Source organism: Colletotrichum abscissum, assembly GCF_030869225.1.
Source record: "Colletotrichum abscissum strain IMI 504890 chromosome Unknown Scaffold_9.1, whole genome shotgun sequence".
NCBI lineage: Eukaryota > Fungi > Ascomycota > Sordariomycetes > Glomerellales > Glomerellaceae > Colletotrichum > Colletotrichum abscissum.
The window spans coordinates 115526-143483 of NW_026850536.1; the positions used below are offsets into that span (position 1 = coordinate 115526).

At 52.0% G+C, this 27958-nt stretch overlaps 6 protein-coding genes across 6 annotated transcripts; 4 read left to right on the forward strand and 2 right to left on the reverse strand.

The window, feature by feature from the left end:
• Positions 1-131: 131 nt before the first annotated feature.
• Positions 132-1595, forward strand: CABS01_04541 (uncharacterized protein; the record flags this gene model as incomplete). Its single annotated transcript, XM_060537912.1, has 5 exons — positions 132-251; positions 340-695; positions 849-905; positions 1334-1369; positions 1406-1595. 5 exons carry the CDS (start codon positions 132-134, stop codon positions 1593-1595), a joined length of 759 nt encoding a protein of 252 aa, XP_060389574.1.
• A 6514-nt stretch (positions 1596-8109) lies between these two features.
• On the forward strand, positions 8110-11706 carry CABS01_04542 (F-box domain-containing protein; the record flags this gene model as incomplete). Its single annotated transcript, XM_060537913.1, has 2 exons — positions 8110-8515; positions 8573-11706. The coding sequence occupies 2 exons, from the start codon at positions 8110-8112 to the stop codon at positions 11704-11706; spliced, it is 3540 nt and encodes a 1179-aa protein (XP_060389575.1).
• Positions 11707-12814: 1108 nt separating this feature from the next.
• CABS01_04543 (cyanamide hydratase family HD domain-containing protein) lies at positions 12815-13246 on the forward strand (the record flags this gene model as incomplete). The annotated part of the gene is made up of 1 exon (XM_060537914.1): positions 12815-13246. A coding segment is annotated over one exon (432 nt), but the record flags the coding sequence as incomplete, so codon positions are not given.
• A 6220-nt stretch (positions 13247-19466) lies between these two features.
• Positions 19467-19661, forward strand: CABS01_04544 (uncharacterized protein; the record flags this gene model as incomplete). Its single annotated transcript, XM_060537915.1, has 1 exon — positions 19467-19661. One exon carries the CDS (start codon positions 19467-19469, stop codon positions 19659-19661), a length of 195 nt encoding a protein of 64 aa, XP_060389577.1.
• A 4041-nt stretch (positions 19662-23702) lies between these two features.
• On the reverse strand, positions 23703-26143 carry CABS01_04545 (uncharacterized protein; the record flags this gene model as incomplete). The annotated part of the gene is made up of 3 exons (XM_060537916.1): positions 23703-25733; positions 25797-26011; positions 26074-26143. The coding sequence occupies 3 exons, from the start codon at positions 26141-26143 to the stop codon at positions 23703-23705; spliced, it is 2316 nt and encodes a 771-aa protein (XP_060389578.1).
• An 879-nt stretch (positions 26144-27022) lies between these two features.
• Positions 27023-27831, reverse strand: CABS01_04546 (uncharacterized protein; the record flags this gene model as incomplete). Its single annotated transcript, XM_060537917.1, has 3 exons — positions 27023-27191; positions 27394-27562; positions 27699-27831. 3 exons carry the CDS (start codon positions 27829-27831, stop codon positions 27023-27025), a joined length of 471 nt encoding a protein of 156 aa, XP_060389579.1.
• Between the last annotated feature and the right edge of the window lie 127 nt (positions 27832-27958).

The window sequence follows — 27958 nt, forward strand, 5'->3', positions numbered from 1 at the left end:
CCTTACCACCTTAACCTACTGTGTAATACGCCACATGTCAATCCAAATTCCCAAGCAGACGGTGCGCCGCTCTCAACGGTTTCGGTGCGGCGGCTCGAGTTTGGTAGTGATTGGCGTCGGGGGCGTCCGTCATGAGACCTCCCCATACCTCCACTTTGGGATACCGCTTCGTTGCATTGATGACGTCCTCTGCGTGGCTGCGATGGGCTTGGGCGCGTCGATTTGGCTCCATCAGAGCTTCCAAATCACAGGTCAATGAATGCTTCTTCGAGCGCCTCCTGTGACCTGCCGGCTGCGTATCACGTCTGTCCTGGAAAGTACTCTTCCCTTGTTTCCTAGGCCTCTGCCATGAGTTTATGGCTGACAGGCGCAGAGGGTTACAAGTCAGTGACAATTTCCGCAAACCCCATCTATGGCATATGCGAATATCCCATTTTCACAGCAGCATACACAAGAGCGTTTCTTCTCGTGAAGACTACCCGTACTTTCTTCAGCCGTGTCGTTGAACTTGTTGCACGGGTTCCGTCTGATCGCCGCGTCTTCTGGAATTCTCAGCCTCCCCGGTCCCTGTCAAACGGGCCGAGACGAAGCGTCATCTCTACTCATTTTCCCCCTCGGGCCCCTCTCCCTTCCTCTGCGGGGACCGACACGATGAACCGCTATGGAATTTTGACTTCTGACTCTGCTATGGTACGGTAGCATTGAAATTTCGCCACCATTTAGTTTTCAGTCGATTTCTCATTGTTTGCCAATTACCAAGGTCGGGGTGTGGGCAGAAAAAGAAAAACAGAAAAACAGAAAAGATGAGCGGCACGGCGGGTATCCCGCTTGCCGGTTTTTGAATGTAGGTCGTCCCCGGGGTCCTTGTCCTTGTGCCGGCCCGGTTCGCGTGACTTTCCTGACTTGTAGGTCAACGCCGTCCGGTCACAGAAGGACTGCCCCCAAATGGCAAAACTACACAATAAGGTACCAATATCCACCCCCCTGTTTCCTTGTTGGCGATCATTACCGTGGCCGCTGCCAGGTGAGAGCCAGTTGTGAAGCTTTGTATTTCTAATCTGCTGTTTCTTGGGGGCCGTGTTAGATTGTCATCGTCGCTGGGACAGAGGTAAATCGACTCGCAGACGTTGGCGCCCGCTAACCCCGCGAACCCGGACCCGAGTTCTGGTCCGGCTTGACGTTGAGGAAACTTTTTGGTATCCTTGCTGCTCCGGGGCACAAGGCTTTGAACTTAGAGACAGCGTGGCAGCCCACCAGACGCATGTTTTCGACAGCGTGGCTCACAGGGGTCTTGGCGGCTGTGCTTAGAGTTTCCATGTTGCAACTCTATTAGAGTCGTGGTTGTCCCTGATAGCAATCGTCGCAAGGTGTAAGTCAAGCTATCGTGACTATTGTTGTATTCTAGTGGGCTAATTGATATCGAAGACTTGATAAACTCCCATGGTCTTGGCAAGGGGGCTCTGTCTTCCGAGTCCCCTTTCCCCTCGCCGGCTCACGATACTAAACAACTCTACTCTGTACGCGGCGAATATTCGGCGGATGCGATGCGATATCCCCTGAATTATTCGGATCTCGGCCACGCTGGGAAACTTTGAGGTCATCGGCGGACTGATCGGAAGATTGTGGATAATTATTGTCTGTGAAACGGGCGTTTGGGGAGAAAGCGCAATCTTGGTCCATTTCGGCCCCGGATATCGTTCATGTTGACCGCTTCGAAGAGAAGGCCGAGGCGCGCGCAGAGTTCGCAATCGACTTTCTCTTGGCCAGCGAAATTGCCATTGACAAAGTTGTCAGTGCGGTTCACTCTGGGGGGAAAACGAAGCACGCCATCTTCCGTCTCGTGATACGGTGATTGCTGCTCGTGCACCATCACAGGCTGGGTTTCATCCTCGATGCTGACGACGACACAATTTGCAGAGTTGCATGTTGAGTTTTGTTCACAAGTCGGGAATGCTCGCTCTCGCAAAGGCTGCGATCGGGTGCTGAAGAACCCGGACCACGATGGTGACATTTTGCCAGGCATGCTCACCATCGTGACTGGGGTTTGAGGGTCGCGGACCCCCTTTCTTGTCGAAGTCCATACGCGTGATTCAACTATCTAGGTCATAGACCGTAGGCCCTTCTCACCTTATCTGGATGCCGTCCAGCGTTGGTGATGGCACAAACGGAACAGGGGACTTGGTCGTTCAAGAAATAGGCAAGGGGGCTTCCAACAGCCAAAGTCTCTGTACTTGTGTGAAATGCGATAACTGTCGAGAGGTAGTCCAGTCCGCGCTCAGGTCTGCCAATAGCTATGCCGGAGGTGCCTCTAGATAGCAACAAATACGAAAAAGATGCTTAGCTTTTTGGGTGTAGAAACTTCAGACACGATATCCGCAGTCGTTTCCCCCTGAAGCACGAAGAATACTTGAGACCCTTATCAGGGCTGGTAGTGAAGGTATTCGCAGATTCGAGTTTCGAGCAGTCACCATACTGCGTATACAACTGCCGCGAACATCATCCGAACGTGCCTGATCGATAACGTACCTGTATCAAAGTGCCGGGGAGGGAACAGGCATGCGGATGGTGGTGTTCGAAATTCGACGTGCGCTTGTCCCTTGCAAAGCCTGCAAAGGGCCGATTTACTTTGCAACAGCATATCTAAACACCGATAGGCCTGGGGTTTGTTTCCCACCCTCAAACCCCCCCCATCGGCATTGTGTCCGAAGACTCGTTGACTTGGCGCCTTGGTACTCCGTGCTCCGTCCGCAGGTTGTGGTGAGGGTAGACTTTTCTGCCCAGGCGGCAATGGGAGGAAGAATCGGGAGGCGGAACGCATTGGATGACACATACAGACAGACGTGTGCATGTGCGAATCTTGCGAAGAATATCCGAAGTGTCGTCTCGTTGGTGTGTACGCTGTAATGAGGCCTTGACGAGTTTCAAACGAACAGAGAGCGCGCCAATGGGAGGAACGCGGAACTCGACGCGGGCTGGCAACGCCGAACCGGGTAGTCACCACCCACCAACGAGGCAACGACGGCTTCTGTTCCGTAGTCAGGTTCACCGTTCAGGGTGGTTGAGGGCCAATGAGACTTGCGTGCTGTTGGAGCTTGGGTTCAACCGACCCCCCGTTGCCTCGGGGGCTTGTTCCACCGCTTTAGTAAAGATGTCCCGTTTCATGATAGCTGGCCCTTTCTGCAGTGTTTTTTCTTTCTGTGCCAAGAGCGCTGTGGTTCGGGGGGTGTTCCACGGCTTCTGCCCAAGAGGGCAGGTCAGCGTCGGTTGAGGAGTCCTGCGAGGCCCCGAATGGGACATGAGTTCGGGGATGTTGGATGGGGTTTGGCACTGTCCACGTCGGGAGATGCGCCGTAAAGCCGCGGTAGAGGTGGCTCATTTCCAACGTCTTTAGTGGGGTGGTTGCGAACGCATCGTCTCGTCTCTGTCTTTTCGGACGAGAAAAGGACTCTCCCCACCTATCCCACCTATTGTGGTATGTCGACAATCGACGACGACGACAGCTACACGTAACCGTGCTGTACATATGCAGACGAGGACGAAGACGGCGATGGCCGACGGCCGGTGCGGCACTGGCGGTGCGTGGCTTCCCCAGTAGACGCGTTGAATTACGGCCAGGGGTTATGGAAATAGAACCGAGCAGAGAGAAGTTATTGACGCGCTGTATCCGTGCATGTTAATGTCACTAGGTGACTATGAAGCAGATGGAAGACTCTGCTCCGAGCCTCTGATTGCAGAGACCATGCTCATATTACCTCCCTGTCAGAGGGCTGTGATGTCCCGCGCCATCACCCGCTGCGTACGACTATACGCGACCTAGGGTGTAAATTGGCGATCAAGGGCGAGGTTGGGCGTGTTGGAGTCAAATTCTTGTTTCTCTTCCCTGCGTGCCGGTGTGATGAAGAACATGATTCTCCAGTGTTTTCTCTTATTTTTTTCGGGTTCAATGGAGCTCGTACGTTGGGCACCATTGTCGATTGGACCGGCCGGATGGCGGACATTGAGGGTGTTGAAACTCGCAACGGGGTTCCTCCCAGGGAAGTTTGGATGGGCGTTGAGAGGCGAGCGGGAGGGCCCGTGGCGCCGGACCGGGGGGTCGGGTTTTGAAAAATGGAAAATCGTTCTTTCGCTAGGGACACTGGCGTGAGGTCGTTGTATCCTCTGTTTTGAAGCCTGAATAGGGTGTTGTCAACTGCTGATCAACATTGCGAGTTTTGTCTCCTTGCAGTTTTTGCCCCGTTGCAACTCTATGCAATTGCAGACTTGCGGTGATTCGCAATAAGAGTTGACCGGGGTTCCACTTCGGACGAAGCCCCTGAAGGCTGAGTGAGAAGTCCAGTAAAGAAACTTCGGATGAGTTCCTAACTTCTTATTAAGCTGGAGAAGGGGGGGGGGGGGTTAGATTCAGGACTTGGATGCTCTTTGAGACTTGGACCGCGGGAAGACGGAATGCTGCGGTGGCTATGGCAGATACCCAAGATGTGAACAAACAGGATGGACAACGGCATCGGCGGGATACAGCTCATCTCGAATGCCTGTCCTAGGATGAATCTAGGCAGCTTTGCCAGGAATTAATTGGTGGTGATAGCTCGCGTTCATGGTGTATGTTTTTTGGCTTGTTAGAAGGGCTTGGCACATTACTTTGCCCGCGAAATGCCAGAATTGTTTCCTAGAAGGGACGGTAAGTTCAATTGGCCCTGGTTCGTGACCCCTTCATCATGAGACTTTCTCATCAGGGACAACCCAGGAGAGGGAACCCTGAATCTTGGGTCAAGGAGTCGCAGACTGCAGTCTTCTGGGCGTATCGGGAAGTTTCTTAGATGACTTTTATTTTGACTTTTTGACAGCCGTTTTGACAGGGCCCCCGTTCACCGTTGGCTCTACAACGCTAGACCTGGAAGGGAAAAAGGAAACATCCACGGGCAAGACTGGGCCCTCCGTCCGTTCTGGCCCGTACCGTCTATGGGACGTCTAATATCCGTAGTGTTTGGCTAGATGCGTGTATCCGTATGTGAGTGAACTTGTGTGCCGACAACGCCGAGGAATGCTCTCATTACCCATTTTTATTGTGTTGAAGTTTTTCTGCTCATGGTGATTGTTCAGCCTTTTCGAGCGAGTCGAGTCCAGCGCTTGCTATGCGAGGAGCGCGCGGAGTGTGATTAGGTAGCTGTCAGTTTCGTGGTATGCGATATGGGGCCCTGTGCTGTTCACAACTTCACTGTGGGATCCATATCCGCATCCGCAGATATAATGGAGACGTTCTCTTGGCCCCGAAAGAATTGCCTTTCTGTGCTCTGTTCTCCGTCCAAGCGCGGCCCAAGGGAATGGGCGACTGTGCGGAGACCTACGTCACAGGTGGCTCCTTTCTCCTACAGATTTGACTCGGCCGTTTTTCAATGAGGTGGACTTGGGAGGTGGATATCTGTATGGTTACCCTAGGATCCTGGATGTTGTTCTGGGCACCCATGCGATGGGGATGTTCGACTCTTGTGGTTCGGGGCCGGCCCCCGGAAGTCGGGAATTCTTAATCTGTGGTGTGTGCTCAGTTAACCGTCAGTGCGCTACAGTGCACGGTCTTTGTGATAGATGAGAGATCATCAAGAAAATCTGGGAATCGAGGGAAACAGTGACGAGTCCTGACTCGGCGGTGGAAGAAACTGCCTCAGATGCCATGATCTGATGATCGAGAGGGTTTGAGCCGCTTGACACCCCATGATTTGGATGGATAGAGTCGCCGAGGCATACTAGGTATCTGTCGTATCGAACAGCCCGGTAGGTTTGAGTAAGTCTCTGCTGTGCCGCACATGGGTTATTATTATAGCGACGGCTGAAGCGCGAAAAAAACGGAACTGGACCGCACCGATGGGATTTGCCTAGTGTTTGCCCTCGTGAGAAAAACAAGTAACCTGCGAGAATCGGGAGAGTGTGGGAAGAGGACCCTTGACATCCGAACGCACAAGTTCCAGGGGAGGGTTTCCCTTGTTCCACTCGTTCTTCATAGGGCTTCACCGAGGATGGAGATTTGGAGGTGCCACCGTGCCAGGGCCCAGGGACCAAGGTGGGTGCGAAAGAGAGAAGGGGAAATGGGAGGAGACTGTCCTGGTCTCATGGCACCGTTACGCGGCCCAGCCCCGGGGACCCTGTGTGTTGGTAACCGGGCTGAGATTGCCAGATTGCTCTGCCTTGGCCGCGCGACTCATGTTGTGCGGAATTGCGGCAGCATGATGAGTCGGTGTCCAAGATTTGGGGAGCTGGGGGGATGTAAGGCGTCTGTGCTTCTTCTCGTCAAGGTGGTGATGGTAGGCGATGCCGTGATGGCGGTGCCAACACGTCTCCTATGAGCTTGGGAATCGAGCCACTGGAAGTTGACTCTGTGGTGCCGTGGCTGGCGCAAACGCGAAAGGGGGTTCTTGGAGGCCGCTCTGTAATCTTTGAAGAAATACGAGGCCGAACCGAGGTACTGGGATCGGAACAGATCCGTCTTTGGAGGCGTCCCGGAAGTTCATGATACCACTTCGGGCGGCTGTGGTCGGTGGCTGTCACGGTTCAGGCTGACCGTCGGCCGCTTGATGGTGCCAGCGTTGATTTACACTCCGGGGCACAGAGGCCCGGCGCTGTTGTCTAGTAGTACCGTCTCATACGGACAGGGACCTCGAAAAGCAACTTGGTTGAGCAACATCGTAAAGTTGAAATTGTTTCAAGAAGAAGAGGGCCCGATTGTTGAGGTGGACCAAGACAAACGAGAGTAAGTCAGCAGGATGAGGCCGATATTAACTGCCATCCTTACCAACGCGGCGGGCCCTGACTGACGCCGCTAGCGTGGACTCGTTGGTTGCGAACTTGTCGTCAATAATCTGTCAGATTGTTGTCAGCCGTTGTTGTCCCTTGTCTCGGCATATCAAGCAAACTGTCAAACCTGTCAAACCTGCCGCACTCGCACATCAATTCTTCTTGGAAACTTTGGGGGTGCCGAAGGGATTTGGGAGTTGAAAGGGGAAGAAACCAAGACAGCTAGCTGAGGGAGCAGCTGACTGACGAGATAGCATTCAGCCACGCCCCTTGCCCCTTCTTTCCTGTAATTCGCTCTCTTGATCGATGCCACCTGCAGAATGTTTCCTGGATTTCCATCTGCTTCCCTTAGGCACAGCCGACCACCGCCATTTCTTTCCTCTCTCCAATGTTCGGAAGGCAGACTCTGGAGGATCCACTCCAGAAGACCAAGTCAGGGCTCCGAGATTACTCCCCACTTCGAACAGGGACTTATTCCGTTGCTGCCCCGAAGACTGCCATCGCAATTCGAAGATCGTGGCGGACATAGCTCAGTTGGGAGAGCGTCAGACTGAAGTCAACTTCAATCACTTAATCTGAAGGTCGTGTGTTCAATCCACACTGGCCGCATCTTCAACTTTTGCCGTTTGTCCTCAACATCGCATTGGCGATATCCCAACTTTTGGTCCATGCCTGCCTGGACTGCATTGAACTCGGTGCTGTGAGAGTGAATGCAGCTACTCCGTACAGCGTACCGGATTACCGCATCTCAGGAGTGAGTTCCGTTATCAGCGGCCATTGTTCCTTTTTCGTTGAGTCAATGAGGCTAATTAGTGCAGAAAGCCTTGCGAAACACACGGCAGTTGCTGCACCGAGTTGAAGTGGTAGCAGTAGCGAATACATTCGTGACATGATGGCACATGTGTGATCGATTAGCTAGGAATATCAACCAATTGAATGATTTACTGCTTGTTCAATGTGTCCAAGTGGACCTGACTGACAAAACGTTTTGGTGATGATGTTGATGACGGCATTGAAGATTCTGATAAGAACAACCGCTACACCCCGCCACTGATAAGCACCGGCCCGGGGATGTTCCATCGCCACAATCTCCCGCGACTGTAGGCCATTTCGTCACGAAACGCGACCACGAAAAGCTTCACTTAAGCACCATACACGAATTAGACACGTTATCACACCCTCAAGCCGTAATCGATTCGCAATCCTCCCGCATTTCGCGCAAATTTGTTCTCTCGAACATATCAACTTCATCTCCCAAGACTGTGCACATTGTCCTTGCACAGTCGCCCGCCACCTGCCCACGACCTCCCGTTCCACAGCTTTATGCAACATTGGCCGACAGAGTCTTCAGAAACGCAACATCAACAAGATAACCCCTCGGACACCACTACCTCAGTCCAGCATGGCTTTTCTTCGCGCCAGCAGCCCAACGGCGTCGCTGTCCTTCGCCGCGAAGAGACAGGCAGTGCATCTCCAAGATCTGTTCCAGACGGAGGGCGCCGTGACTCATTCGACGCCGTCAGCGCCGCCCAGCTCGACGAGAAGCTTCGCCGGCTGAGTTTTGACGATTCAGCTTCTGTTGATAGCCATTCAGCCGTCGCTGGTCAGCGAGTGATTGATTACGAAAATGCGCAAACCCCGTCTACTCCCCGTCAAGCTTTGGGCTTCAAGGTCATCAAGCGATCTGAGAATCGACCCGATAGCGTGCAGTTGACAGACTTTCCAAATGGTATGCAGGACAAGACAGAGGATCGCAATTGAACCCCCGCTAACGCTATGGTTGTAGAGTTGTTGACCCACGTCCTATCTCACCTACATCCCGATTCGCACTCGGCGATAGCTTTGGTGTCGAAGCGTTTCTACTCGCTCGTTACGACGCCCCATGCGTGGCGAATGGCCTTTTTACGATTCTTCCCGGGTCACGATAGTCTGACTACAAAATCTGGCGAGCAGAATCGCGCAGGGCCCTTGGACCATGACTCTTTCGAATTCGTTCGCTCAGAGTCCCGCTACTTTTCTCGCTTGACTTCTCTTGCGACGTGGCGAAGTGAATATCTACTACGAACCCGTCTTTTGAGGGGCCTCATCAGAGGTAAACCAGGTGCTAAGCCTGGCGGCATTGGAGCATCTGGCCGAAGCAGTAAGAAGACAAGCGCTGTCTTGACCTACAACTCGAAGCTGCCCTGGGCTGTGACCCACATCCATGCCGACTTCACTGTCAAGAAGGCTCCCCGGGTTATTCACGGCACTGCCAACCTTGGTGCCGCGACCTTGAGTGATTCTTTTATTGGCAAGGTGGAGAAATGGGGATTCCGAGACCCTTTCACCATTCTACAGCTGGACGAGGTGTTTCCCAATCTTGAGCCATATGGTGCTGGCGATGGACCCGCCGCTTGCCCAAACGTCATGGATGTCAGCCAGCCCTATGGCATGCTCTCCGGCGAAGGCTTTCCAGGCGGACGTGCCTACTACCGCCCGATCAATGAGATGCATGGTCGGTATCTTGGTAGCGACACTGGCGTAATCGACACCTACCCCGATATTCCCAAGATCCCTGAACTATCAGAAGCGATTTCGGCCGTTTGGGTTGCTAAATCCACTGCTGTACCCAACATTACGCACTCCACGGTCGGGATCATCACCGGCTCAACTCTCGGAATCGTCACTACGTATGCGCTCCACGGAGACGGAAGTGGCCCGCGGCATCCCAACGGCGAGATGACAGCGCGATGGGTGCTCAGCCCCGGTGTTCCGATCGTCTCAATCAAAGTCGACGATCAGTATACCCAGAAGCGCAAGACTGCCCAGCGCGTATGGGCTGTGGCTCTTAATGCCCTGGGAGAGGTGTTCTACCTGGTCGACGTGCCGAAGACAAGTCTGGAGCGATCTAAAGGCGAAGATGTCACCAAGAACGCATGGTTCGCCGGACGCTCAGTCTACTGGCGGCTCATCGACGACTCCCGTCGCCAGGCTCGGCCCGATGAGTTCGACAAGCATGCTCTCCGAGGTGCTTATTCGCCTCGATCTCCCGCAGACGCGATGAACTTGAGTAAAGAGCAACTCGTCGCGGAAGCCCGTGAGATTGAAAAATTCCTCCGTTACAAGCCGTCACATTTCCGGAAGGTCTGTGATGGCTGGGACATGCGAAGAAGACTGGAGGTCGACTTTGCGAACGATGACGCCGGCGGCGCCGGGGAGGTCATTGTCTCTATTCATTGCGGGCTGGAGGAGACACATCCCCCGAGCGTCACTCGCTATGCCCGAGCCATGTCCCAAACGCCGCGACAGACTCCAGACACTGTGGAAGATACTGCTGCAGTCTATCAGGATGTCCCTCCAGTGCAGCAGTCAATATTTGGATCGGGAAGAGACTACAAGCATGAGTCTCAGTCCCAGCCCAAGCCTACCAAGGCTGTGGTTAAGGGCGATGTGACACCCATCTCGTCCGGCTCGCTAACGCCCCAGGCAAAGCTCAATTCCATGGATGAATGGGCCGTTGCTACAATGTCACTCGGCAACTATGGAGGTTCAGAGATCACTGCGTCGGCTCTTGATTTGTCGTCACACGCACTTCTCACATTAACGGAAGACCCTCTGCAATTTGGGTCCAGACCTGCTGCCACTCCTACAATGACACCACAGACTGCCGAATCGTCGACAGAAATTCCTGGTCGGCGAACCCGTATGCTGGCTGTCGGAACCAAGGACGGATCAGTTGTTGTCTGGAACTGTCGCGAGCAGCGCAGTATGTCCACCATCTCCCCTCTTCGCATCATTCAAACAGAGTCTCCCGAGATCAGTTGCCTGGCCTTGACGGCTTTGTATCTGGTACACGGCGGAAATGATGGCTTGGTACAAGCATGGGACCCGCTGGCATCTTCGCTCGAGCCGCTCCGTACACTCAATGGACGTTCCAACGGTCGAGTACCCCGTCACATGATGACGATGAACCCTGCGCTCCCGATCGATACATACTCAGCTGCTCGAGCCATCTACCTCGACCCTGATCCTACTGTGTTGCGTGGTATTACGTCTTTCGGGGCCTTCCTGCGTTACTGGTCTTACAGCGCCACTCACCAGCCGCCTGGTCGTAAACGTCGGCTTCGACACGCCGATGTTCACGGCCGCCTTGCTACTAGGCGCCAGGGCGGGAATGTTTCTGGCTACATTGCCGCAGAGACTGCAGAGCTTCGGCGAGAGGAGGAACAGGACATTAAAGAAGAAGCCTGGTTGCGCAACAGATTTGGCGTTGGCGCTTTTGGCGACTTGACCGAGGAGGAGGCTCTCCAATATGCGGAAATGATATCCCAGGAGACACTGCTGCTCGAGGAGCAGCGTCGCACTAGCGCCAGCGACACTGGTTCTGCCGCCGATGCTAGCTTCGACACGGTATCGTCCTTCAGCGAAAGTACTGTGGACACAGTTACACCGGAGCCCAGTATTACTGGCTTTACCCCCCCGCCTCCCGTCGTTGAGGAAGAAGACGAGTACGAACAGCAGCTCCAGCAAGCTCTTCGACTTTCTCTGATGGAGGCTACCGACGATGTGGCTCAGTCTCCTCGCAAGAACAGCTCCAGTGATTTCGAGTTTGCCATCAAGTACAAGTCCAAACCGGCGAAGAAGACGACAAAGAGAACACCCTCCATGTCTCCCCCAGCAACTTACAAGCCTGTCGCTGGCGCCAAAGCAGGTTCTTCCAGCAAAGCCACGCCTAGGGACGACGACCTTGAGTTGGCTCTCTTGCTCAGTAGTGCTGGATCCGCGAGCCACCCTGCACCACGAGACGATGATTTGGAGCTGGCTTTGCGGCTGAGTCTGCAAGAGAATGGTGCCGGCGATTTCTCTGGCCTCGGTATCCAGCAGGAGCAAGAGGAGTTTCCCATGCTGGAGACTCGCGGGAAGGGCAAGGGCAAGATGTAAAGGCGGCAGTGCCTGTTCGCCGCCATGGTTCAATTGTCTGATTTGATTGTTATTTTTGTACTCTGCCATTCTGTCTCCTGCTCGACTGCGGATAATGCTTCTGATACACTTCTTCTTCATCGCACGCGGGGTTTAGACTCGACGCTTTGAGCCACTGGCATTACCTTAGGGTACTCTCAATCGAGAGTCGTTGAAATATACATTTTGAACTGCGTTAAACCAAATTCGCCTACTTGTAGGCACAAGGTTTGCCACCAATTGCTGACGGGATCTGCTTGCAAAGGGTTGACACATTCACATGAAGAAGTATAAGAGTATTTCCCAGTGCAGACACAATCTCAATGCAAGCGATGACCACCTGCCACAGGATCTCCTTCGCCGGCCTGGCTAACCAGAGCCCATAGAAACAAGGTGCATGCCACATGCCCCCGTCGCCGTGGCCTCATTCTAGGTGTACGCAGCGAGGCCTTGTATGCCCTGTATGTCTAGATCTCTCCACAACAGGCTGTTCTCGCCTACCCTCACGACACCATCATCGGCCCAGCAATGACTGACCTCTTCCTGCCCATGTGCCAATCGAGAAGTCAACTCGCACGCGCGGGAGTAGCTATACGGCATATCATTCTGACTGCAAGTGATCTCCGTTCCTGTTACTGCTCCTTGATCCGGTGCCTTTCCGCTCGCAGGCCATGTCTAGCGGGCGGGAGACCCCGAGTATCTAGACGATGCCTAGCGGCGATCTGAAGCTGGAAGGACGGAGATGTACGTCTCCAGTGGTCACCCAGAGATGAAATTTCTCAGCAGTCGATTCTCATCCCGATGACGAGTGACTTCGACTCATTTGCAGATCCCGAGGTATGATGTGAGGGATCCGGCATGATGTCGCAGCTCCCGAGTCGAGTATGATTCCTCGCCTCGATGACTTCTTCGTTGAATTGTTAGCTTCTCCTCTTCATACATCCTGCCTATATCTTGTACGTAATAATATCAAGCCGAACGCTACGTCTTTGAAGGCTCTTTATTGCCTACCAGCCCAAGATGTGTCAAGGCGGAGTTAGTCTCAGGGAATGTAACATTCTTGCCGCGATGCTCGTCACATTCCACGCCAAAACCTCACCGCAAGTCGCATGTCCTTTGGCATCTGAGGCGGCTTCAGTGCCCTCCAAGCCCTCAAGGACGACGGCGCGTCTGGAAACTAGGGCAAGGTCGTCGCAGAGGCCATCATCCGGCATCAGGACATGAGCGCCGACGGTGCCATTACTATACCGGCCAGCCGATTCATGTCGCGACGCTGTATAATAACCTTTGTAGGCATTCGCTTGCAAGTAGGTTTGAGAGAACGAGCCATGGGAACCCGCGGAGGGAGATCAATGAGGCGTGGCCGAGACTTGGTTGGTTTTTTTTGGTTGCTGGGACTGGGAAGAGGGAGGAGGGGGTGAGGGCTCGGTGCCATTCTCCGCATGTTTTTGATTTGGATAAAGAAACTGAGGGGAACAACCTAATGAGGGGAGTAGATGGTGCGGTCGTTGAGTATAGTTGAATAATCGAGGTAGATCCTTGAGCAATGGTGTGCCATGATGGTGTCCAAGAACCAGGTCTGGCCGCAGTAAAGGGGTACATAACAGACTTATGACAACAAAGGATACCTGTTCAACAAGCCACATCGCTACTTATCACTTGGCTCTTCCCACGTCATTGTCTTCGAATATCATTCATAACGTGTTCCTCCTGCTTTGGTGAGAAAGATAGGACACCTCAATCACCTATGGACGATTTAAGAATCAATCGGAAGTGTGGTGTGCATGTCACCGGCCGAAGAATCGTCCGACAGGAACAATCATTTAGGCGCCTACCTTACCGGAGCTTCACCGCCATCGGATGATCACAGAACACTCTGAAAGGCTTCTTCAAGGAAAAAGCCGTGTTCGTGGGTTTCCCTTGGCTTACGTTCATGTCGGTGCGAGAGCACTTGACAGAAACATCCAGATGAAGGTGGATGACTATTATCCAGGGAGCTCACCCATCCAACTCCTCTGTGAACTCTCGAATTACGTCCTCATTTCAGTGTGCATGTAAATTCTTTGACGCTACTTTTAATGGTTTTCTAGCTTTTAGCTTTCACTGAAAAAAAGCGAGTGGAGTTAGGCAATCTACACTGCCGGTGAAATATGACCCGGGTACTGATGAGGCATCATTCCTTGAAGATGGAGCTGGAATGACTTTAGGAACATGCTTCTAATCCGTTTCATTTTGAGGGTGGTCATGGCTGGGTGGTATTATTTGAGATGGATACGAACATCAGCACTCTCGCTCTTTCAATGTAGAGCAAGAAGCAAGCTTGAGACCACAGAATGAAGGCCTTGAATGCTTTATCAGTGGGTATCTCCAATGTAACATCACTTTTGCCCCTCATTTCCACATGATTCCTCTACCGCACCAAAGCCATGGCCCCAGTTTGCTGTGTAGACAAAGAACACTTCTTAGCTATGAGCCCATGTTTGCAGCAGTCAAAGGGCCTTACCATGAACATTCACCCGGACGCCTTTGCAGTAGTTTCATGGTCTATGCGTGTTTGAATCTAAAATTCCAAGTAAATTCGGTGTGCTTGCTTGTTTCCATTTCGTGGATGATGGTCATCTTTAGGTGACCAGATGCGCCGCACGAACATCAAAGAGCCGCAGTGTGTATTGTACCTGACAGATCCCTCCCTTAGACTTTTCAGATCCACTTACAAACTTTCTCTATCTTTGTTCATGGAACCGCCTTATTCCGCTACCACCGCTCCAGTTCAGCTGATCTAGAATAGCTGTCAACTGTAGACCCTATTCCACAATACCTTGCTCTTAAGGTTCTAGGTTATCATACGATCGACTATAAGGACCTACGAATAACCGCGGTCCATCTTCTGTCGTTGAGATTCTGCCGCACGCGCTTTGAACTCATTATCTCAGATCGTCTACACACAGCCGCTACATCCACGCCCTACAACACTACTCCACACGACATAACTGAACCACATCTACTCATTTCAGCACAACAGCTTGATCAAGAGCAAGGAAGAGCAACAAAAAGTACAAGAACTCCAAGTATAGCAGCTATAAGTCACCAAAAAAGGAAAGGGATAATCACGTCTCCTTCTCCCGCTTATCACTCTCTTACAACCTTGAAAGTCACTCGAGCGACGAAGACATGGCTGGCCCATCAACCTTAGAATTGGACAGACTTTACGACAGAATAAACGACCTTAACGCGGATATTGAAGATGCGCGGAAGGATATGGAGGAAATTAAAGCTAGAATGGAGCGGCTTGAGAAGCAATTGAAGGCGGCGGAGGAAGAAAAGGAACAGTCAGAACTGGCACAGAAGAAAGAATGAAACAGCACATTGGGCAGGAAGCAAATCATTCTGACAGAAAGCCAGGGCATGGTCAGTCAATTCGCTTCTCCACGGCCTGCATTCAAGTTGTCTTGGCCAAAAGAAATCTAGGCCGCTGGGTATCTAGTCTTTATAGCGTGCGCGTACATCAAGTTATTTAGATCTATGCGTTTGTCATGACTACCTTAGACAGTATTTACCGGCATACATCTCTCATAACGCAGTCATTACCCTCAATAACAGTCATTACCTTCACTGAGCTGAAATTTATGCTGTGAAGAAGAAGCGTTTGTATCAGGCGGTTATGCGTCTATGACGATTGACAGGTACACCATGGACATTCTCTTGATTGCTTTGATGGCAATATAGCCGCCTCCGTGTAACCCCAAGATCCATTGGAAAGCTTTTATGAATGAGAATAGACGGTCATCTGGGTCACTTGGGCAAAGGCTGTTCATCTCTGAATAGCACTGTTTTACCGACCTAAATAACAGACGCAAAACGGCGCAGTAAACCTCGAACACTACGCTTGAGGGAATTCTCCTTCACTCTTTATCCTCTGAGGCAACTCCATCTGTCATCGTTTGTCGAATTATCTTGACGGTACAACCACTGAATTCCGAGTCTTATTCGCTTATGGGAGCTTGCCTTCCCCTCCCAGCTGCTCATTCATGATGTTTACCTTGCTGCGAGGTTCCAGGTCTTTAAATTGCCGATTATAAGACCGAGCGTCCGGCCCCGTCCTCCTTGTTCCTATTAACACACTCTCTTCCGAAAAAGTATCATCCTTTTGCTTCGAATCTTCTGCACAGAGACAACGCTATCTTGACACTGCACTTGATGCCACATCTTCTTTACGCTCCAGATTTGGACAAGAGTCTCTAACCACCCGCCAACGTCAAGAGCCCCTGACTACTCCTCCCACGCTACCTCATCCTCTTCAGGAACGACCTTGTTCGTCCCTAGACCGACGACAAACATGTCTGGAAGCAAATCAACCGACGAGATGATTCAGGCTCTCAATGAAATAGCAAATAGAGGGCCCCAACCCTCAGACGCGGCGCAGATCGCGGAGGCAGCGAAGAAACTAGCGCAAATGCAGATCACGATTGACGCGGCGGCGAAAAAGAATTAGAGCCAAATTTGCATACGACTTGGTCAAAACTCCTATACAGAGCAAGACAATGGGCACCCGGCCCTCTGGTTCCTAGCTTGGACTTGAAACATCTGGGAGTCAAGCAATTGCCGGTTATACAAGTATGCGTCATGGCTAGGAAGAATTTGCTCGACATAGTCCCTCACAGCGACTCCGCAACTTTCTTGTCAGGGTCTTCTTGTCAGGGTCCTGTAATTAGCATAATTATGCAGTCAGTTGAAAACCTCTGAAAAAGATCCAAAAAAGTTTATTCTTAACATTCATTCGTACCCGAGGACCTTGATCTGCCCTTGGATACGCGATGCGTGCGTGAGGCGCTGAAGTGGGGAGTGATAAGGCGTTCCCTAGTGCCGAAAAAAGAGTTCGGCATAGCTTGAGAATGTTTCTAAAGACTTGAAGGACCAAATCACGATAAAAGCAGAACTTAAGGATAGAAAATCAGGTACGGAACTGTTGGATTACAGCCACCTTATTCACACAATACCCGAGCCGTTCTGGCAGAAGCAATATAGACTGCTAGCGATCGACGGATCAGACACGGCAAAGATATTGCCGCGTAGAGGAGAACACGGGAGCATCCCTTTTGAGGCGTAATTGAGCCATGTCGTTCCAAGTGTTGCCATGGTCGGGCGAGCTACAAATGTACAGTCTTGTTGGAACGATGTTACAGGAAAAGGGAACTTGGTGCTCAGCAATGCCACTAAGAGCGTCAGAGAGATTCAACGTTGTGGTCTTGTCTCTACATGGAAGAAGAGATAAGGAATCCAACGAGAAGGGCTAGATGCCTGGATCTCAGACCTATCTATGAGTAACATAAGCGCAACTATGGGATGTACCATTTGTTTCCTATCTGTTCCAATACTCGCTGTATTCTATACCGTCAGACTATGCCTGGTAATCAGGGGCTTTTCGTCGTAATCATCCGAATGTGGTGGTTTGAAGAGGCGGTCGATAGACCAAGGGCATCGTCGTAATATTACCGATCTGAACGATAAGCCGTTGCTGGCGTCTACTTACATCTCCCATCATACGAAGCTCGGGGATTCGGAACCATGGAACTGATGGTACCAGCTGCGGAATGCTGAGCATATCAATGAGGGCGTCGTTGTGCCGGCCTTGGCCTGGGCATACCATTGGTGGTGTGGTACCAAAACACAGCACTTCATCACTGCGGTGGCGCCGAGATACCGTACATACCGAGCACGCTGGTGTAGATTCCATGTCGTCGTGATGTCGGGCCTGTCGGTCTTCGCCGACTCTGTGATGCCGTATGTGCCGCAGAGGGGTCTGACGTCGTCGAGAGGGTCTTCCTAGGGGTCAACAGAGGTTCATCACTACCTGCCACGTCTCGTCGTGACGGCTTCTGATAAGGATGATGTCTAGTGTTAAGGTAGAGAACGCAGATTTTTCATTGATATGTAGAGCAAGAAACGGGATTAGATTTGCCATTCAGGTTCCAGAATCGTCCTTTCTGGTCGCCATATTTCGCAACCGATGAGTGACCCCTTACTACGTACACGATTAGCGCTGATCTATTGATACAAGTTCGTGCTGTTCAAAAACAGAGTTCAGTCGTAACAGAAGGCGCTTGGCAATAATTCAGAAGGGGGTGGGAGGTGTCACACATTCAGAAACACATGCTCACCAAGCTGCATTTCCACCGCCCTGGCCCGGGCCACCTCAGTACTAATCTACAAATCTCAGCGAGAATCTATTTCTCTTTCCCTAGTTGTACTAGAAGTAATGGAATTATGCGAGGCTCCAGAGGATGACTTCAGACTCACGGGACAAATGACTTTGTTCGCCAAGAGGACGGTTCGGCGCAATTTGATTACCTGTCCTATTGGCAAGCTCGTGGCTGTCAAACAGCCGTTCGTGAACAGTTGATCGAGCGCTTTCTTCGGTGGCGGTTCAAACATGGCTACGGCATAAAAATAGACTACTTGATGGTGTTGAGCGTGGGTGGTGTGCTGTTCAATGGTTTTTGTTTGGGTAAAAGCTAGGCCTTTGAGTGGCCACGATTCACCGACATGAATACCATGCAAACAGCCACACCAAAGATACTCCGTACTGGCTCTGAGAGGGACCACTGTCTCTATTATTTCCTTCAGTATTCCTTCAGTTTTCCATCGTTGTTCATCGACTCAATTTGTCGTTTATACCGCCACAGTCTAGGTGCCACGTACTTATCCACAGTAGTTGACATCCCTCTTTCTGCCCACTTCCGCAATACCTTTCTACGGGTCAGGAGATTGAACGTGACAGCTCATGGAACATGAGACTGAAGCAACTTTGAGGAGGCGTACTCGACTTGGTTTATTGGGAACTGTCATTGCCTGGGTTGGATGAGCCGGATACCTATTCGCCTACCTACCCATCCGCTTTCCTTTACCAAAGAGCAAAAAGCAAATTTGAGGATCACACGATGAGAGACATTGAATGCTTCAACAGTGGGATCTCCAGACAATAACCTTGCTTCCCTTTTCCACATGAAATGCTTTACCGGCCTCAAGCCATGGGCGCAAGTTGACGTTGTGCAGACTAAGCAGACTAGTCAGGTATAAGCCCATGTTTGCCGTAGTCAAATGCATTTGCCATGGAGGCTCACCCAGGCACGCTTCTAGCATTTTGCCGCCCTCGTACATATTCGCGATACTGCCAAGTGGAAGAGCAAGTGTACTTGCCACTTTCCATTGGGTGGCTGATCATCGTTGTGCGACCAGCTTCGCCGCGCGAACATCAAAGAAACGGGCTGGATTGGGGGTGTTTTGCTTGATAGATGCTACCCTCCCCTGAATTTCTTAGCATCATCTCACAAGATCTATCTATCACTGTTCACTGAATCGCCTGATGTTGCTATCACTGTTCAGGTACGGCTAAGGTACCCAAAGCAAGTGTTCCCCATAGTCTCCTGCCCACAACGCCATGTTGTGATGGCTCAGGTCCAAAGCCTATGGATTATAAGAACCCGCGGATAACCTCATACTATCTATTGTTCATGATTCGTTAGACGCTACCGAACGCTTCAAGATCCCTTATCAGATCGCCTCCATAAACTAAGGAAGTACGCACGCTCAACACATTTTGATCAGCAACAAGAAACAACAACTTGGAGCAAAGGCTGTCTAAAGATAACAACTGTACCATTCTCCAGCACAAAGAACATTCGCGTTTCCTTTCGCCAAAACTCAGTATTCAGCATCTTGAACACTAGTCGAGTACCTGAGAAATGTCTGGAAGTGACAGAAAGCCCGAGTGGAGAAAACAGTTAGAGAGGTTGGTAGCAGAGATCAGCCAAATGAGCCCCGAACGGCAAGCCCTCCCTGAGAACCAAGCTGTGATCGAAAGCTTGAAACATATCGAAGAATTGGAGGACGAGCTAGCATCGCACGAGCAGCGTCGAAGGGATCTTCAGCAACAGTAGAACGCCACAAGGAAACAGAGATTACCGTACGACGATGCCATTTCAAGCAATCTGGTCCGCCAGCGAGACGTGATCAAACACGACCAAGCAACCCATGAAAGGGAGGAGTATTTGATTTATTAAGGGATACAAGTCGTCTCAGCTGATGCTGGAGGAATCTTTTATTCGCCTCATTGAGCGGCAGTTTCTTCGGGCGATCTCTACAACACCACGGTCCTTACCTCCACTAAAGAACGGAAATCAAGTCTTATAAATAGTATACTTACTCAGAAGAAACCTCGAGAAAATAACCAAAAAAAACAATCATCATTATCAAAATGTTCTCAATCACTTATCTTGACATGCCGTTGTATCACCTCAGCAGGAGTGGGCGTGGAAGTGGGGTGAACAGCATCGTGAACCACCAAGATGAAAAGTGTCAAAGTGCATTAACAAAAAACATACAACTCCAGGTATTCGCTGGTCGTCACCGACCCAACTACTAATCCGGCCCTCACTGGCTTGCTTATCTATGGGAGAGCGGACGGGATCCCGAGTTTTCCAATGGGTATGGTCGTATGTGATGGCTTGTTGAGTGCAAGCTGATTATGATCTGGTGGTTCTCCGGAATGGGTCTGGGGATCAGCATCGGCGCCTCAAGTCGCGCCCTCTATGCATCTTGAGGCTCCTACATGGAGAATATGCTTTCCTGTTATGATGTAACACAAGAAATCATGGTCTTGTCAGAGGGTCGGGTCCCGTCATCTACACATCTCGTCATGGACAGCATGACGAATCGCCTATACCGAATCGTCTCACAGGATAACACTACTGCAGAAACACTCTTGAAATCCGGAAGTTGCATGATACAGACTTGGTATTGTAGAGTGACTGTAGCTATTCATACATACTTTGACATCAAGGGCCTGGAGCTTTCCTGCCTCTGTCCCCCGAAATGAGCTATTCTGTGGAATGGGTGAATCGTGAGGTCCAGACAAAAGGCCTATCGCTGAATGAAATTGTTTGAAGTGATTCTTATTTTCTTTAAAGCGTTGTTTCTGGGTATCCGTTACTGTTTGGCCCGTTGAAGGTCACTTGCTCTTCAAGTATGGACTTCCACGCGGCCAACCGGCAGTTGAAATCTTGTCATCAGGGCCCTTGTCAGCCCTCCGCGCTCAAATCGCCTTACTCTGCTAGAATACGAGCCAAAGACACTGGTTTCTTTGAGAGAGTTCTCCTTATCGTCACCACCATTCAAAGAGTTTAGTTGTGGGAGCCAAGGATCCGGACTACGGTAGCTTGGCTTGCTCCAGGGTCGAACGTCTGCGGCTCGGTAGCCAAAGAGGAAGTCATATTAACAGCGCTACAATAGAGGTCAAGAGCGAACACCTTCGCTGAGGAGTCACTCATTGGTTGCGCTAATAACCATTTACGAGTTCGAGCCATTACGCCGCTGAGTGTCATCGGTGTGCTCTCATCATGGTCACATTAGGAATAAGGAGCGGGAGACGAGAAAGTCTGCCAGAAGGCATCAGTGTTAGACATGCATCATCAAACATCTATCATCCCTGCTTCTTCGTACATGATCCAAAGACATGTCCAACAGAAGCTTGTGGATGAAGCAATGGATTTGACTTGATCCAAACTCCGGAGAGCCGATTTCCCTAGCCCCAACCACATCCGTTGATTCGTATACAACGACAGATTACCAACAACACACCGTCCACCTAGCCAAAGACTCATCCTAGCCACCTAGAACCGAAGGGCCGCGGGCACCGAGCCGGGACCGGAAGACACTTTCTTCCGTCCCCCGTGGAATCGGCCCCTAACCTCCCTCCCCGGCCCGAACCTCCGCGCCCGCAAAAGGTCCGATACCCCAGACCCCGGACCCCGTGCTCCCCTCCACTCCCAAGAGAAAATCATCTACTCTAAACCTCTGTAAATTCAGGCACATATCACTCCTACTAACATATCAGTCTTCATAGCATACTGGCCCTCCTAAGAAATGTGGCATGATGGGACGAGCATAGGCGCAGAAAATCAGGCGGTTTGAATGCCTTTTCTTGGAAAAGGGTCCAAATCGGCAGATGCCGTCAAACATTCACCCTCTGCGGTGACACCATCTAAGAAAAGAAGTTCTGGAACCCCTTCTCAGCCTTCCTATTCTTCTTCCATAATGCTCCTGAAGCTGTACTTACATTCACCCCGCAAACTAAGCCTCGTCCAGACGGGAGAGTAACATCCAACAGGAGCCAAAAACAGAAAATAGAACCCCAAACCAACGCCTCAACGTCGCACCTATCCCTCGCCAAACACTAAACACCAAAAAAGCGGATTAAACAAGACCCTCCAAAAAGGGCTGAGAGAATAATCCAATATACACAAAACCATCACCTCCCATCTCGAATCCACCCGCAAGCATGCGGCCGCATAGCGTCCGAGTGGTATAAGTCCAGTCTAGATGCCTTGGCGTTCGAAACCCTCCCCAACCCCACACAGTGAACAGTCGTGAATAGATTAGGGCCGTGTGGGATGCGAAATGCTTCAACGTCGACAGCCTGGTCTTGCGTTCTGATACGCGTCTGGGGAGCTGGCTTCTTCTGTTTCTAGCCCGTGACGTATCTGGAAGAATGGATCGGGCTGATGCAGTAGGCGGGCTAGGTGGAAGACCAGGTCGTGGTTTCAGATACCTGATAGATATTCCGGTCTCAAGATACCCTTCTATCACGACGGACGCGCGCGGGAGCGTGCGGGCGCGTAGAGGTAGGGAAGAAAGCCAGGGGGAGTATGAACGTGTACACTAATATCACGATCCCTATCCCATAGAACCAGATGCCGACCCCATGTCAACTCCACGTCCAAGGCTGAGAGACTCAAACAGCAGGATTACCTACCAACCTGGCCTACCTAACCCAAGAGAGAAGAACTAGACGTAGAGAGAACCACCAAGGCTGAAGAATAACATGGGTGTATTCTTTTTTAGAGCGAACCCACGACCGGCCGCGATGCGGCCCCCCGATTTCCAGGGGGGTGGTCCGCCGGCCAAAACAAGCCGTCGCTCGTCCTCCCCGAGACAAGGGAACCGTGACGTCTGTAAGGCAGCCATGTGAGAATCCCAAACTCGACCCCTCATTCTCTACCCCTCCACGCCCTTCCTGCCCGCACCCAGACTCTAGATCCACCTCGCCTGGAGCACATTCACACCGTGTCTACCGCCCTCCAACCCGCTAAAGAAAGAGGCTCTTTTCTCCCCCATCCTTACGCCTTTTCACCTCCCACCACCATGCGTCCAATCCGTCCGTCATCTGGTCCTCGACTCGCGCAAGTGTATCATCTGAACCACCTCGCCTTCAGCCCCAAACCTCACCAGCAGGCCATGGGCGCAAAGGCGCAGGCGCGGGGGGGATGCGACCAATCACATCACCCGTGCCCCTTTCCAGAAGCCTTCCATCCCAAATCTGGCAGGTTACTCACCCAGGACAGGACGCACAAAGATCGGATGAGATGATGCTGCGTCATATTGATCATTCGGCACTCACCCCCTCAAAAACCTGTCAGCCAGAAAGCCCGTCGGCGCCGACGGAGGCCGGCCCCATCGGCCGCGGGGTGGGGGCTTGGCATTTCATGTAACCCGCATATGGCTGTGCGTCATGTCTGAGTATGTGGCCTCGCTGCCGCTCCTGGTGGTGGCCCTGCTTGCTCTTCTACTTCTACTCTTCGTAGAATGGATTATGTTTACATTCTAAGATGTACCTTATAATAATAATACAGTTCGTCGGCGTCGTCGACGACAGGGTCGCACTGCGTCAGAACCCCGCGTTCCGCTTGTGCCGTTCCCTGCCGTATCGTGCCATCCATCGTGATTCCTTTCACTTCCCCTGGGAGGTGTCAAAAGTTCAGCCCTTCCCGTCGTTGCAGAGCCCCATTCCTGATTCTATACAATGTATGCGACCCTCGCTTATCCCATTGTGCCCTGTTTTGCACTATACCAAAGAGAAAGAAGAACCGTCCGACGCCAGTAGCACACGCTGAACATGCACATGTCATGTCCCCTGGCGTGTCTCAAAACATGTGCCCCAGAACCCAGACGCCGATCGCTATGCAAACCTCTAAATGCAACCCCGTCAATGCCCTCGCCGGCCTGACGGCACCACCGCCATTCTTCTTCGTCTCAGACGGCACCGGCGACGGCGCCGCCGCCGTCGAGGGCACGTCGATTGTCGTAATCACCGTCGGCCCAAACGGGTACGGAAGAGTAATCGTCGAAACGACCACGCCGGACGGACCGATCGTGATGGTCTCGCCGCCAAACACCTTTGTCGTTGTCCCCTTTCCTGGCCCCACGGTGAAGCTTGTGCCGTCTACGACCACCACCGATGCCCCGACTTGCGTGACTGAAGCGCCGCCCACGATCTCGTAGGTGGTGTCCGTTGCCTTTGCCCCAGGACCTCCCACAGTGATATTGCGCACAGAAACCCCCGAGGGTCCTATCGAGATAGTATCGTCATCTACAACCTTTGTGATGACTGTTGAAACTAGTCCGTATGTAAACGTGGTCGACCGGATGACGACCACGGATGGGCCAATGGCAGTAATCATCTCGCCGCCTGCCACGACGATCTCCGTTTGGACCGGGGACGCGCTGCTGATCGAAACGGTTCGTTTGGGGACGGCCACTGCGGATGGCTGGATTGTCGTCTTCTGCCCATCGATCACGGTCGTCAGTGGAGCAGCGCGGCCGGATGAAACAGTTTCCCCGGGGGCACCGGCCGCTGATGGCACAAGTGTGATGGTCTGCCCTTTCACCACTGTCGTTACCGGAGCTGCACCGCCGATTGGAGCCTTTGGATCCGGGACAATGACGGCGGATGGCTCAATAGTGATCGTCTGGCCTTCAACCACAGCCGTTATGGGAGTAGCCTGCACCCCAAACGTCGTCCCACCGACGACAACAACGTTTTGCGTTCCTGCGGGCGCAATCACAATAGGCAAGTCGCCCACCACCGTGCTGGATGGAATCATGGTGCTTCGGCCGACGTTGCCGGGCCGATCGACGACCGTACCACCCCCAATGACCTCGCTTGGGTTAATTGTGAATTCATCGCCGTTCACTGTCACCTTAGTCGTCTCTGAAGGGTCGGTCTGCGTAAAAGTCTGGTCGTTGATGATGATCTTGGTTGGCGCTACGGTAATCATGTAGGTAGCCTTGGGCGGTTCCTTGGCACTTTCACGTGGCGAGCCAGGTGGTCTCGGATCGTTATTGGGTGACTGAGTCGAAGGCGTCGGTTTCGGCGTGGATTCTGCTGTGGGTTTCGCAGATGAGCGCCTGTTTTGCGGGGCTTGTGTCTCAGGATCGTGACCATATCGGGGTGTACTGATAGGTGAGAAGACCACAGAGGGATTTTTGGCCGTAGTGACAAAGGTAACAGTCGTTTCTGGACCAAGAGTTGAACTGAAGGTTGGAAACTGAGGAGCTTCGGTTGCGCAAATATCCACACCATCCTCTGAGGTACACGAAACACTCGCAGACACTTTTGTCTTACCCTTGCCTTCTTCCAGACCTGCAGGACTGCAGGTGATTGGGATCGTGATTTCGGGTTCCAGTGGAGTGTAACCCGTCGGATCCCCGAAGATTGTCGTTGTTGTCGTGTATACTATTGACCAAGTTGTCGGTACGGCGCCTTGTGTAGTCGATATGCAGACAACAGGTGGCTCGTAACCACCCTTGAGTGTCAAAGTCACATAATCCCCCCCGCCGTCGTCTGTGGGCGAGCCGCTATAATTTCCATTCGTGTAGTTCCCGCTGGGCGACGCGGATATTGAAACGTTGCTAATAGGAAAGAATGATCTGACACTCGTGGGAGTTGCCGGTAAAGACGCCGTGAACACAGTACGAGTTTGGTTGCCAGAGGCCGCGATGTTGAGACCTACTGACGTCGAATCTCGAGTAGAAGCAGTGGACGGTGTCAATGCTCCGGTGAATGAAGATGATCTGCTGGGTTGCGAGGTCGTCACATCTGTCGCGGTGACAAGGGCTGTGGTTTGCGTTGTGCCATTGGTAAGGGTCAGTGTGCTTCCTACGGCGGCCGAGATCTGCGAACTGGTTTCGTCTGATGTCGTCGACAATGAGCTGCCTATCCCTGACTCTCCTCTTACCGAGGAGATCCCTATCGAACTTTGAGATCCTGCTAGCTGGTTGATTGAGGTAGACGAGAGTATTTCGGTCCCGACTGTGCTAGTTAACGGGTTTCCTGCTTGGGTGATTGAGCTGGTAGATGAAGACGTAATTTGCAGTGCAGAGCTTGTTGCGGCCGATGATGTCGTGCTGTTAAAGCCGACGACCTGTCTCCTGCCGTGAGGAATATGATTTACTGCCGTACAGTCAGCTTCTCGGTCTTTTGAATTAAAAAAAAATCAACATTCGCCAACTTACCCACTTGAAGGGCTTGGACTGGGTTCGAGAACGCCGCCAGGGAAAGCAACGCGAGCTTGAGGAGTTCCATATCGATGTATCGTCTCGAATCGCAGTCCCGCCTTCTCCCACGCATCCTTGCCCCCTTTGACGGTCAACTCTACTTGTAACCGCGGCGCACGAACTGATACGGCGACAACTACCAAGTACTCGTGGCTCTGAAGCAGTCATGTCAAGCCCACACACTCATTGCACGGTCTGGAATGAAGCGGGATTCACGGGCGATGAAGTTGCGAGGAAACGGCCATGGACGCCGGGCGCCGGGCGGCGATTAGGGCGTAGAGGGGGTTCATATTCTCTGCTGTCTTCGGACCGTAAGGTGGGTGCGCCGACGCGTAACCTGGCAACTTCGGGAGGAAGAACAGGGGAGCCAGCCAGCTAGTTAGTTCACCATGGCACCTTAACTTCCCGGCTTTGTGTGTGCCACTGATGTAGTGTAGCAGTGACAGGAGCCATCTCATTTGAAATGGCCCGCCGTCAATCAAAACCGACGCGGCTGGGCCTCTAGCGTCGCGGTGACCACCAAGAACTACCTTTCAAGGACAAGGGGCCGACGCGACAGAGTGGCACCGGAGCTTTAGCTGCTACCGGCGGCGGTACTGCCATCCCCAAGCTTTTGCTCTAGTTGCACTAAGTAGGAGAGCATCTTTACAGACTCTCGGTCTTCAACTACGAGCTCTGTCCAAGTAGCAAGACTTTGGTGCCAGTGCTCCTTGGAGCAGAAGACAAGAAGACGGTGTGCGGCTGCAAGGGGGAAAATGTTCATCGGAAAGTCCACCATTACTGGTCAATGACGGCTGAAAAGTATTGTCTTGGTTCGCTTCCATTCGTTGATGTTCGAGTCAAGAAACGTGCTGTAGTGTCTCTCCTCTAGTCTTTAGTGTCAACCGAAGGCAGTGCTGGCCGTGAGCTAGAAATGTCTAAGACAATCCGGCCTCCATCGAAGGGAGGGGCCAGCCACGCAGATTTGCTTGATGGCAACTTGCGTCTGTGATTGTGGATTTATGACCATAGGGACGAGCACTCCATAGATAATTTGGGGAGCTGCTTCGTAACGGACAATGAGTACGTGCGAAGACCTGGTAGCAATATAATAGTAGCTATCAGTAATTAGCGGCAGGGGAAATGATCGACATTCTGTCAAAGGCATATGGGAAGATCGCGCAGGCACACCGAGAAACCCTCGCCAACAATGCGTTTGCAGCTAGTGGTTGAAAGGCTAAGCCTATAACACTCTGTCTCCTTAAAGAGGTTGGTTGGTAGTCTCAACTAGCTTCGTACCTCGTCTGCCCATCCTCCCACCAAGACACTTCGGATAGTTGTCGGCGATGACGGTGGGTTAAGACAATTTGTTGTGGTCCGCTTGAGCCGAAGTCTACCTTAGTGTGCACGGGTGCAATCACCGTGCGTCCGGGAGATGTGCGTCTAAATGTGCGGAGTGCAAAAATGTCTAGGACATGCAGACACCTTGAATTGTTTACTACGTATGTCTCCAAAGAGGTTCAGACTTCAGAGAGGCCCGGCCTGAACCTATCCGTCGGGTGAGATTGACTGCCCAACGTGCTGGCCTATTTTGCAGTATTGACGCCGCAAGTCCACTCTATGTTCCGTGTAACGCAGCCAAGCAGCTTCCCATTGACCATTGACACGGCACGCGGATGTCGACATGCACGATAAAGTAATGTAGGGCTGATCGAAAGGTGGCGTGGAGGTAGGCATGGTATGACTATACTCTGATCCTGCGCGTGGCATGAAACTCCGGCGTCAGAGTAGTTGGTTATCATATGTTCTGCCGATTTGGACTTTGAGTATTGATTTCGAGGTCTCGATATGCCAAACTTCGTCA